We start from the raw sequence: 13,094 nt of genomic DNA on the forward strand, positions 1-13,094 counted from the left end.
CTCCAGCCCCTTAACCATTTTAGTCGCTCTTCTCTGGACTCTTTCGAGTAGTACCGTGTCCTTCTTCATGTACAGCGACCAGTGTTGGACACGGTATTCCAGGTGAGGGCGCACCATGGCCCAGTACAGCGGCATGATAATCCTCTCTGATCTGTTCGTGATCCTTTTTTTAATCATTCCTAGCATTCTGTTCGCCCTTTTCACCATTGCATAGGCGGCTTCATCGACATGTCGATCAGAACTCCCAAGTCTCTTTCCTGGGAGGTCTCTCCAAGAACAGCCCCGGACATCCTGTATTCGTGCATGAGATTTTTGTTACTGACATGCATCACTTTACACTTATCCACGTTGAACCTCATAATTTCTGTGTCAACATCACTGTCAGTGGGAGGGATGTAAGGAGAGACAATGTTGGTCACCACAGGGGGAAGGATGGAGAGAAATGTACACTATTGTTCCCAACACTATGGGCTAGATTCACAAAGCAAACCGATCGTGTACTGATTGGTTTGCGAGCACTTTACTATCAAATTTCCATCCGGCCTGATTCACTTACCTTTCCTGCGATCCGCTTCGAATCTGTGCATGCAAATGAGGTGAAACGCATGCAAATTGGACAGCAACCCAATTTACTACACAAAATTTCAGATCCAACTGGGCTGGCCGCTCAACCCAAGAAGCGACTGCTGGAGACCAGTCGAAAACGCATTTTCGACTCTCCAGCTCCATAGAAGCCCTGCTCTGCCCCGTGTCTCTTGCCTGCTCGCCCCGATCTTCTAGTCCTGCTTTCTGCCCTGAGCTCCTACTCTCTGCCGCCATCCCTTCAGTGCGAGCCCGTGGGTTTAAAGCGGAGCTGCACGCCGCAGTGCAGCCCAGCTTTAAACCCATGAGCTCACACTGCACGGAAGGCAGCAGAGAGCAGGAGAGTCTGAGCGGCAAGATTACCTGGAAGGGGGGAGCAGGAGAGTCCACCGCACCCGACCGGTCCACCCATGGTTAGGCCGGGCTGGGTTGGGCAGACCCACCCACCCTCTCTCCCTCCCTGTACCTTTAAAAATGTTGGGAGCAGAAGGGGTGCCCGGTCCCTCCTGCTCCATAGGCCGACTCCCCCCCACGACGGCACGGCCCCCTCCCCAACACAAAGCGTCCGACCCGACACCAACTCAAATATAAACTGGAGGGTAAATATTCTACTATTTCTGCCCTTGCCTTCCCTGTGGTGCCCTACCCACTCTCCCTCCCGGCCTCCACCACTGCAAACCCCTCTCCCCAGCACCCCTACCCCCACTGGCCGGCAGCTAGAGTTCCCTCTCTCACCAGTCCCTCATGTAACTGCTGCTGGAAGTCTCAACAGCCACTTTTGCTGTGGAGAAAGAATAGGTAGGAGTGAGTGGAAACTGCTTCTGCCCCAACGCACCACTAGACCACCAGAAAATCAAGGTAGGCCTGGGGGTAGGGGTTTACTCTTGCTTGAGAGGGAGGAAATACTAGCTACCGACCGGTGGGGGTGAGAGCAAGGGCTGAAGTCTACTGGTTTGGGGGAGGGGGGGTTTGGCAGCAGTGGAAGACTTGAATATAAACAGAGACCCCAATTTTTCAGCCATTTTTTTTGGCCCCCAAATCTGTTTATATTCAAGTAAATACAGTAAGCTATCTGAACACATCCCTGTACCAAGTCTTACCTGACGACAAGGCAGCTGTCCAAATAATGGTTTATCTTCATCTGCTAAAATTCGTTCTGTGGGCAATAAAAACATGCCCTTTGAATAAACACAGACAGCTCTCACACTCACATATCCATTTGAGTGCACAGAAAGAGAAGAGAACTTTGTTACCTATAGATTGTATCGTGTATGCACAGCTGCCCCAGCACATTATAGACACACGTGGATCCTGTTCATTCGGATGCACCTTTAGTCCCACTTTATATGTTGCTGTTCCAAATGTTCTCAGCATCTCTCTAATGCTTTCTGAATAAGGGTTCCTAAGAGAAATTTAGTTACAGAAATGTTTATTTATGCCAAATGCCAGAAGAATTTTTATTTAATAAAAAAAACCCTCAATTTTTTAAAGAATAATCTATATCCTGCAATTAAGGGGTGCAAGAAAGAGTGCTATCCTTTTAATTTCATGATCATTTATATTCTAGCTAGCTTGCTAACCCTCATCCATGATTTCTACTTTATCTGGTTAGTGACGAGTCTCCTCTCTCTGCTCCGGTGACCTTCATCAAAGTGTATGGGGACAGACTTAAAGACCTTACTATCCAAATTCAAGAAGGCATGGGACAAACAACTAGAATTTCTAAGGAAGAAGAACATATATAGTGGATGGTATGGATAGGCAGACTGGATAGGCCTAATGTCATTATCTGCCACCATTTTCTATACTTCTGAGTAAGTGGAGACAGAAGAAAGGAAGGGAACAATATAGGGTGAGAGCAGAATAAGAGGCGAATAGGGTGAAAAGTTGGGAGTGAGAAGACTAAACAAACACACATTCTATCCTCCCATCCACCTACCTCCCACTCCCCTATGGGGCAGATATTTGAGAAAGGTTAGATGCAGGGAACATGAATATTTGCTATGCTGCCGGGAACCCTGCCCCTTGCTACCTTCATTCGCAAGCATTTGAGATCACCCACAAGATAGCCTTTAAAAGTCTATCCATAAGTGCACAAAATACACTATTCTGGCTCACCTCTCTACATCTTTAACCTCCTGAACAAGAACCTTTTCTTCTTCCCAATCTAACAATTTTGTAGTCTCATGTTTCCAACATACCTACTATCTGCTCAAAACTTTAGTGTAGTAGGCCCTTCTCTCCGAAATAACCTCCCATCACTTCTATGTTTGGAACGCTCTTTTCAGAGATTTAAATGTAATTTGAAAATATTTCTATGCCTTCTTCCAACTGATCGCTCTAGGGAACCAGTCTGGGTAGTCGCACGGACACACAGTTGGGGGCCTGCTCTGTAGAAACTCTATCCTGTTTTCTTTCCTATTTAGAAATGTAATCTCTCTTTCTTTTTCTTTCATTTTATATTATATTTAAAAACTGCTTTTAAAGTTCTCTCTCTTGGGTGGTATATCAAGCTAAAATAAACTTGAAAAGGCCAAAAACGATGCCCCTACCCCCCTCACTCATCAAACTCTACTCCAAGGGAAATTCTGCATCCCAACCAGTCCTTCTAGTGATTTGAAATGTCCTGTACAGCTACAGCTCTTCACATGAAAAGGCCAAGGACCCTCTGGGCCAAATGAAAAGAAGGCAGACCTTTATAGGAATAAACAATACTCATTACATACTTTGGCTGAAAATCTGAAATGAATCCTTCAAGAAGGGGCAGCTCATCAATTTCTTCAAGGTTAAGACTGGATGTATCACCTAGGTCTCCAAAATGATCAATAAAATACTTTAATTTTAAGTCATTTATTTTCCCAAGTTTCAAAATGAAGGCATTTAAAAATTATCTTCTTAAAAACTTACAAGAAATTTTATTTTTCTCCTGAAGTGTGTGCAAAGCTTGGATTTGTTGATAAGTTGCTTCTATCCAATCAGCAAGACCTGGCTGAACTGAAAAATCTAACCTGTCAATAAAAACACAGATGCACTATAAGAAAAATCAAGTGATAAAATCAAGTTATTTACCTGTAGCAGGTGTTCGTAATGGACAAGATCCAAGTCCCCACAAAATGGGTGACCGGATGGCACATAAATAGCCTGGCACATAAAAAGCTTCCCCAGCATACATTCATCTGGAAGTAGTTGAGAAATCTCACCATGCATGTGTACCATTTCATTGCTGTACAGAACCTCCCTCAGTTTAACACAACTCACAGCAGAAATCTCCTTTGAGAGCCGGGAAGGTATATGAGGATTTGTATCCTGCTGTCCATGAAAAACAAGTAAACAGTTGGCCTTCTCTGAGGACAAGCAAAATAGCAAATCCTCACAGATGGATCCGTTACAGGTTGCCTTCGACATAAAAGGGGGAACATAGAACAAAAAAGGTACTGGATTAGGCTTATTTCAAATTTTTATTTACCGTATTTTTTGCTCCATAAGACGCAATTTTTCCACCCCCAAAAAGGGGGTGGAAATGTGTGTCTTATGAAGCGAAGATACAAATTTGTTAAGCCGGCTGCCACATTTTTTAACCCCCCCCCCGCCGCTGCATATTTAAAGAGATCGGCGCGGGTCCAGGTGGGAGTGCGGAGGGCTTGCTCCTGATCTCTGCACTTATGGCCTGTGTGCGCTGGCTGGGAAAGATGAGCCGTCTAAGGAGGGAGGAATTTAAAAAGGTACCGAGGGCGTATGATTAAAGGTATGGGGGGATGTGATTAATAAAGGTACTGGGGAGGTACGTGGGGGGATGATTTAAGGTACTGGGGGTCACATGGTTGTATGGAGGGATGATTTAAAGTACTGGGGGGGCACGTGGGGGGCATGGGGGGATGATTTAAGGTACGGGGCCTGCCTGCCTGCCTGTCTACTAGGCCTGTCCTGACCTACCAATAGACCACCAGAGTGGGGGCAGGGTACAGAGGGGGAGGGGACAGAGAGGGGGGACAGGGTGCAGAGCCTGTCAGGGAGAATTTGGTTCAGAATGGTTTTTTTTCTTGTTTTCCTCCTCTAAATCTAGGGTGTGTCTTATGTCAGGTGCATCTTATGGAGCAAAAAATACGGTATTTATTCATTTTTCTATACCGTTATCCCAGGGGAGCTCACTCAAGCATTTTTCCCTTTCTCTCCCTGTGGGCTCACATTAATGTACCTGGGGCAATGGGGGGGATTAAGTGACTTGCCCAGGGTCACAAGGAGCAGCATGGGTTTGAACCCATCACCTCAGGGTGCTGAGGTTGTAGCTTTAACCACTGTGCCACACTATCATTAGCCTTTTCATTTCATCTATATTTTTAAAAATGCAGCTTGGAAAAGAAAAGTGGATTTGAAGCCTAATCTCTAGAGATTCTGGAAGACACACCGTCATGTCAGGAGTCGCTTTCCATACAGCAGTGAGATGTGAATGCCTGGACTGAAGTTCATGTCGCAGTCCTGCAAATCACCTGGGATCCTTCATTTAAGCACCCTGATGGTGTGTGGAGGGAGTTTATTACATAATGACATCTGGGCACCCAAGCTTCTGTTACAGAATACTAGCATAACCTAGTATCAGTGTGCAAAACATTTAAGCACCTGTAGTTACAACAGCCAAGATCACATTATCTACTGAGGTAGATTGCGCCCCCCCTCTACAGTGAGAGGCTTTTAACTTTTAAAGGCCTACCACTGCAAAAGATTCCTGGCCAGAACCCTCGCCTTCCAGGCAGGCAAATGGAACGATTGGCTGAGTAACTTTTGTCAGTTTAATAAAATGTAAGGATAGTCGCACCCCCACAATGTTAGGTGGTAGGGGTTAAGTGAAATGCGCACTGACCAACGCCAGGTCCCAGGTTCAGTTCCCTCACAGATGACTCACCAGAAAGAAGAATAAAGAAGGCATAGCCAGAGGTGTTTGCATAAAGAATATATTATAGAAATAGCCTTACAGAAAAGCAATATTTATAATCATTACAATTAAGCATTACAATTAAATAGAGAGCATAGCAGTTTCCCTGCCTTACAGAGGTCAGAGGCAAAGAGGGACATAGAAGTTTGCAGTTCTAGGAAGCTTCGTGTTCCATAGATAAAGGGAAGGATAGACAGAGAGAGGGAGAGCCAAGACAGAACCAGAGTGCCAAGCAAAGAGCCAAGAGATAGCTAGATAGAAAGAGAGAGAGAGAGAGAGAGAGAGAGAGAGAGAGAGAGAGAGAGAGAGAGAGAGAGCCAAGACCCCTCTCATGATAGCTTGATAGAAAAAGAGATAGATTGATAGCTCCATAGAAAAAGAGAGATAACTTGATAGAGCAGAGAGCAGGCTTTTATACCTTGGAATCTTATTCTGACTAGAGAAAATATTGTATCTCCCAGTATCTTTCTGTTTAGAACTTGCAAACTGTTTGAGACAATGGTCAATTTAATTGACAAAGGAGGGTGAGATACCCGCAAGCATGGTGATGGGATTAAGTCTCTGGCTTGATCTGTGCACCATTGTCCTAAGCACCCTCTTAATCAGACATTAACACCTTTTAGCTAGTCATGATTCAATCAAGGAAACTTAACACAGTCTCCCTGCACTAAGGGTCTATCTGCCTTCCCATGCCAGAGCCAGATTGATATAATCTCCCATAGGCCTCTAGGCTGACAACGTTATCACGCACTCCTCAACCTACCTCAATTTTAGAAAATTGATAAAAACGAGTTTGTTCAATCGATTTGTAAACTAAGAATTTTATAGCACTGCAAATTCAACCATTAACCTTATGAACTACAGTGGTACTTTGGATTACGAGCATAATCCGTTCCAGGAGCATGCTCGTAATCCAAAATACTTGTTTATCAAAGCGAGTTTCCCCATAGGAAATAATGGAAACTCGCTTTGATACGTTCCCACCCCCCCACCCCCGATAACCGCATCGCTCCCCTCCCCGCTCGCAAAGGCCCCCTCGCTCCAACCGGCACTCCCCCCACCGCGCGAACCGGCACCCCCGCCAGTACAACTTAAATTTACCCACCTCCCCGTCTAGCACCAGCACCGGCACCGGCACGCAGGCACAGCTCGTGTGCCTAGAAGATCTTCCAGCTTCGGTTCCATAGACAAAGCGCGCCTTTGTCCCGGCGCGCTTTTGACCTGACACCTCCGGCTTCTGCCTGCCTTGAGCATGCATCTGCGCATGCTCAAGGACTTCTATTCTCCCTCTCACCGAGATTCTCGGTGCGCCGGGACAAAGGCGCGCTTTGTCTATGGAACCGAAGCCGGAAGATCTTTTAGGCACACGAGCTGTGCCTGCGTGCCGGTGCTAGACAGGGAGGTGGGTAAATTTAAGTTGCACTGGCGGGGGTGCCAGTTGGAGCGAGGGGGAAGCGATGCCGGTTATCGGGGGGGGGGGGGTGGTCGCAAATCGAGTCAACACTTGGTTTGCGAGTCAAAAGTTTGCTGAGTGTTTTGCTCGTCTTGCAAAACACTCGCAAACAGGGTTACTCGCAAACCGAGGTTTGACTGTATATAGCTTTCTACTTCTTCCATTATATAAGATTGTATAGATGTCTTTGAATTTGTTGACCTCTTCGCTGATTGTCCAGCGCTTCTTGTTGTAAACAGCCTCGAACTTTTCATGGCTTTGGTGGTATATAAAAATAAAATAATTATTATTATTGTCACCTATTTCAGCTAAGGATATGTTTAGGTGCTATATCAATGAACTTCCTGGCATTGTTCGGGAAGCTGTTGTACCTGTGAACAGCAATTATTATTTATTTATTTGATTCCAGGGGAGCTCAGAATGGTTTACATGGATTTATTCTGGTACACAAGCAATTTTCCCCGTCTGCCCCAGCGGCCTCACAACTTATCTAATATACCTGGGGCAATGGGGGACCAAGTGACTTGCCCAGGGTCACAAGGAGCATTGTGGGTTTGAACCCACCACCTCAGAGTATTAACTTCAATATGTTGCACATGGAGATGCTAATGGCATGCCATTCCTGCCGTTGTCAATAGTTTTAGAGAAATCTATTAATGAATTCTTGGGAATGAAACTTCACCAAATTAAAAATAATAAATGTGGGAGAGCAGAACTCTAACACCTTCAGCCATGCATGCAGAAGAGAAAGGCTGATGGGAGGAGCTAATCTAGCCTGTGAAGTACTCTAGAGGCAGAGTGAAAAACCTGGAATGGTTCTCTTCTGCAGCCCATGCGGGTAAAGGGAAATAACCCTATGGTCTACAATGTCTCACCTATTGCACTGGAAGAAGGGTTTAGTTCTTTGTCCATCATATGAAGAAATTACTCCTTGGTCAAAGAATATGATTTAACTGTACCTTTCAAGTGCCTATGTATGGAGGAAAAATGTATTGCCTTGGGACATAGGATTATTTTCCTTGGGGCCAAATATTGTTTCATTATCCTTGCGAACACTTATGCTCCAAAATAGCAGCTACATGTTCTTTGAGCCTTCAGAATTAAAAATATTTCTAGTATAATAATTCAGCTGTCCATGGCAGTGGAAGGTAATTAGGTTCTCTCTATCTGGTGTTGCATTGCATATACTGTTCTTTTCCATTATTTCTCAGCTCCCTTCTTTGTTGTGGGCTAGTTTTCATGCACATTAACGATGATGATCCACAATGCATGAATATAGTAAAGACGTAATATAGTAAATGATGGCAAATAAAGACCTGAACAGTCCATCCAGTCTGTCCAAGTCACACTCATTATAAATTAATGACTAAACCAACATAGAATGTGATATAAAATACTTGATCATAGTCTTCCTTTGGCATTTCTGGGACAGACTGACTGTAGAGGTCTGCCTGGCATTGTTCTTACATTCTAACTACTATGAGTTGCCATAAGATAATGTTGGGGTTTTTTTCATATTCTTTTATTGTGGGATTTTAGTATTTCAAGCCAGTTTTGTGTATTTAGTAGTAAAACAATTAACATAGTATGTTTCTTTTTGTTTCTGAACCTGCATGTGTGTGGCCCTAGAACTGGCCTTTTACTGGATTGCAGATCCAGTACTTGTCCTGTTTGATTAGATTGTAAGCTCTACTGAGAAGGGACTGTCTCTTGAATGTTTTAATGTACAGTTGCTAAGTATGTCTAGCAATGCTATAGAAAAGATAAGTACTAGTATCCCAGCCACCACAGTAACAGTCAACAGACACAGGCTCCCTCTGAAACCCAAATATACACCTGAAAGCCCATTTTACAAGTAGAAAGGGTCTGTATGCAAGTAAAAGTAGACACAGAAATCGCATGTCTTCTTTTAAGACATCTGCATGCAGACCTTTTCAGGGGCATAGTGTAGGTACTACAAAGATAGAACTGCAATATACACACCTACTTAAAAAATACTGGTATATTATGCCCACACAAATTACAAGCATATATTTATAACTTTATCGGAGTAGGTATAAACTTGTGCATTGGGCTTTGTATGTTACTAGGGCTGGTTAGGTTTACCATATTTTACAAAGGAAAACCCCGAACACATAACCCACCCCATTCTGCCTCCAGCCTCACCCCCAGCAAGCCTGCTCTCTTCTGCGATGAGCCTGAAGCAGACATGGATGTGTGTGTGACGTCATTTGCGCTTGCTCAGAGGCCCTCCATATGTGGCTGGAGTTTGCCGGGGCTTTCCAAAACCCAGACAAATGCTGAGCTTTGAAAAGCCTGTCCGGAAGCCTGGACAGTCCTCTAAAAAGAGGACATGTCCAGGTTTTGCCAGATGTTAGGTAACCTTAATTTGGGAACCTATTTTTATAAAACGCACATTAATGCCTTTATTAAATGTCCTCTCTGAGGAATGGCTGTGACAATTTGTCCTCAAGGACTGAACACTGCTCTGGCAACATGGAAGCCTCAGCTAGCCAAGGGGTACAGACTAAGACCAGGAACCGAATCTAGATAATCCATACAGTAATGCACAGCACTTGCCACTGAACTGGTATGAATATTTCAAAGAAAGGGCTCTAAAAGGGACATGATATGGAGTTAGGACAGTTACACATTTGGTTTTGGGAATGTTGAAGACGATACATGATGACTGGGAGCAAAGAGAATGAGATGAGTTGCAGGTCCAATAAGTAGAACTAAAATAATTGACAATTATCTTTCAGAGGCAACTAAATACATATCTTTTTAAGCAGATTTATTTGCAATATGACAGATAAGGTCCTTTTAGCCAGTCATATTGCTTGATTTATATTTAACTGTGCATTACTAACTTAGATTTTTTTTTAGAGAATAGAAGCTTGTCAAATAAATAAAAATGAATCTAGTCATAGAATGAAGGTGGAGATATATGGCAGAGCTTAAAAGGTAAAGCCCTGAAGTTTTAATACTTAATAGGTACCAGTGAAGCGATGCCATGAATGACAAATGGAGTATATAATTCTGAGCAAAGGCTTAGACTTCCTAGTCAAAATTTATGTTTCAATGACTACCTAAGCAAACAGAAGTTGTTATGATCTCTATGTGATTCAAAGTTAAACGCAGCATTTGACGGCAAATTTTAATAAGAACATAAGAAAAGCCCTCACCGGATCAGACCGAGGTCCATCCAGTCCGGTGATCCGCACATGCGGTGGCCCATTTAAGTACTCCTGAATGCAAAATGACTATTTGTTGATCTTCAGAGATTCAAAATAATAAATGAGTGAATATGGCAAACACAAAAACTTTGACATTCTTGACACCTGGTACTCCCCTACTTCAATCTGAACACTGGCTCCTGGTCTTTGCTTGCATTAAATTTAAACTTCTTCTGTTTGGTCTTCAAGTCCCTTTATCCTACTGACCTGGGTGCCCTCCTTAAACCCTTACACACCTCACCGAACCTTCGATCCTCGACTGCTAATCTCTTTGCAAAGCCCGCTGTCTTGTCTTTTCATCTCACACTCTCGAGAGACTAGCTTCTGCTAGGCCCCTCACTATAGAATGACTTGCCTTCTAACATCTGTTCAGAAACCTCTTTCCCCAAGTACAACTCCTCAAAACCCACATGTTTATGGAATCCTTTCAACCAACTGCTGTGCGACTCTTTCTATGCAATCCCCCTTTCTGTCTCTCTTATCTTATTATTATTGTAAACTAAATAGTTGCCACAGCAAATCGCTTGCGGTATATCAAATCTCTGGAAATAAATAAATAGATAAAAAACCTCAATATAGATTCATTAGTTCTTTGATAAGTCAGGTAAGACAATTCACCAGTTTAACAATGTTCTGACTCTTCTGAACTATCAGATTGTGATTGTTTTCTCTGCTTTTAGCAACTCTGGGCTCTTCTAAGTAGCTGTCTGAACACTTGAAAATGAAGATAATTCACAAACGAGAAGGCAAACAACAACAACAAAAAAAACCACTTCAAAATATTCCCAACTAGCAATTTCAATTGTCAGAAAAACACTTAAGAAATGGAAGCTATACAGGTGGATAAACTAAGATGGTGTCCTGAGGGAAGGACATGTTAAGCTATGCTCTGAAGTTTTCCTCAGTTATGAGGAACAAATGTTGAGGGAAAGTAAGGTATTTCCCCTCAGATTCCCAGCAAGCTTCCCTATATCGACAGTCAACAATTCTGGAGCTGTTGACCATTTTGGCTGTACTCCAGACTAGCTCCATTGAAGCATTCGAAGAGGCAACTTCTGAGGAATTGTAGTGTGAGGTGTTGCAAAAAGATCCCTCGACTGCAGAAGGGATTACCCAGTTGATTTTGGAGACACTGGGGAAAGCCATAGCTGCAGAAGCAAGGGCCTCTGAATCTTCCTATACACTTGGGTCTGCAGCGATGGCAGGGATATCGTCTTCGGCCCAGGTATTAGAACAGAGGCCTGTTTTGAAAGTTTCTCCATTGATTAAACCAGACAATGTGACTTTGGGCACTTTGTGGGACTGTTTTGTTCATGAGTCTGTTTCTAAGTTAACTTCTATTATTCAATCTAACCAAGTTACCTCAAAGGAAACAACCATAAACATCAGATCTTTGCAGAAAAGGGTGGACAAAATTGAAAATCAATCAAAGGAAGCCACAGAACTCAAACAGCTCTTTTGAGAGATAAAATGCAATCAATCCATACAACTGAAGTGCTGGAAAATTCCAACAGATACTTGAATTTATGTTTTTGAACTTTCCCAAACATCCAATTCTTTCTTCAGGGTACATGCTGAAGAAATATATGGAAGTTTTACATATCACCAAAGAAGCCTAACTTCCCTTCTCTAAAGCTTATTATGTTTCAGCAAACAAATTGCCTCAAGGTGAAAAGGCCTCTAGGCCGGGGAAATAATGAGATAATGCAAGACAGTTTGGATTTAACTATGTTCTGGAAAATTCTACATACATATATTGGGTTGATTAATATATTGTTAGTTTGGAGTAAATGTTAGTATAGATATCCTTTCCCTTAGATTTTGTTGTTTATATATTTTTATTTCTTTATATATCGCCCTGTATCTTCAAGGGATTGTTATTTGCTTGGTTTCTCCCCATAACTGTGGACTTTGTAGCACATGCTTGTATAATTTCTTCATATTAGAATATTTTTTCTTTTTTGTGCATTTTGAATTTCTGAAGCTTGCTTTTAATGAGAAGTGATTTTCAGTCTGTTTGCAAACCAATATAAAAAAAAGGAAGCTGCACAGAACTGGTGAAGTTAGAAACATAGAAACACGATGGCAGATAAAGGCCAAATGGCCCATCCGCAGCATCTACTATCTGCTACCATCCTAGTCTAAGAGGTCCCACGTGCCTGTCCCACGCTTTCTTGAAGTCATACACAGTCTGTCTTCACTACCTCTACCGGGAGACTATTCTATGCATCTACTACTCTTTCTGTAAAAAAGTTATTTCCTTAGATTACTCCTGAGCCTATCATCTCTTAACTTCATCCTATGCCCTTCTCATTCTGCAGCTTCCATTCAAATCAGAGACTCATCTCACGTGCATTTATGCCACATAAGTAGTTAAATATCTTTATCATATCCCCCCTCTCCTCCAAAGTTTACATATTGAGATCTTTGCCTTATGATGAAGACCACCGTCCATTTTAGTAGTCTTCCTCTGTTTATATCTTTTTGAAGGTGCAGCCTCCAGAATTGCACCCAATATTCTAAATGAGGTCTCATCAGAGTCTTATATAGGGGCATCAATACCTCCTTTTTCCTACTGGCCATACCTCTCCCTATGCACTCTAGCATCCTTCAAGCTTTCACTTATTCATTCATTCAATTTTCTATACCGTTCTCACCAGAGAGCTCAGAATGGTTTACATGAATTTATTCAGGTACTTGAGCATTTTTCCCTGTCTATCCTGGCGGGCTCACGAGCTATCTAATGTACTAGCTTTAGTTGTACTACACCCTTACAATGTGATTCTAATAGGGAGTAAACACCATCCTTTTATGTTTTTTTTATTATTAGGGAATGGTGACCACAAGTGCTCATAGTTTGACTGTAGAATTTATCTTGTCAATACAATTGTTC

The 13,094-nt window shown here is 42.7% G+C and overlaps 1 protein-coding gene across 1 annotated transcript in view; it reads right to left on the bottom strand.

Moving 5' to 3' along the window:
• Positions 1-13,094, bottom strand: part of UBR2 (ubiquitin protein ligase E3 component n-recognin 2) — a 201,054-nt gene that overhangs the window by 36,704 nt on the left and 151,256 nt on the right. Inside the window, exons 26-29 of the mRNA XM_033937674.1 lie at positions 3,490-3,590; positions 3,309-3,393; positions 1,836-1,984; positions 1,683-1,738 (exon numbers count right to left, since the gene is read on the bottom strand). Coding sequence (XP_033793565.1) covers positions 1,683-1,738; positions 1,836-1,984; positions 3,309-3,393; positions 3,490-3,590 — 391 coding nt within the window. The remainder of the gene's footprint in view (positions 1-1,682; positions 1,739-1,835; positions 1,985-3,308; positions 3,394-3,489; positions 3,591-13,094) is intronic.

The sequence above is a fragment of the Geotrypetes seraphini genome, chromosome 3 (assembly GCF_902459505.1).
Source record: "Geotrypetes seraphini chromosome 3, aGeoSer1.1, whole genome shotgun sequence".
Taxonomy (NCBI): Eukaryota; Metazoa; Chordata; class Amphibia; order Gymnophiona; family Dermophiidae; genus Geotrypetes; species Geotrypetes seraphini.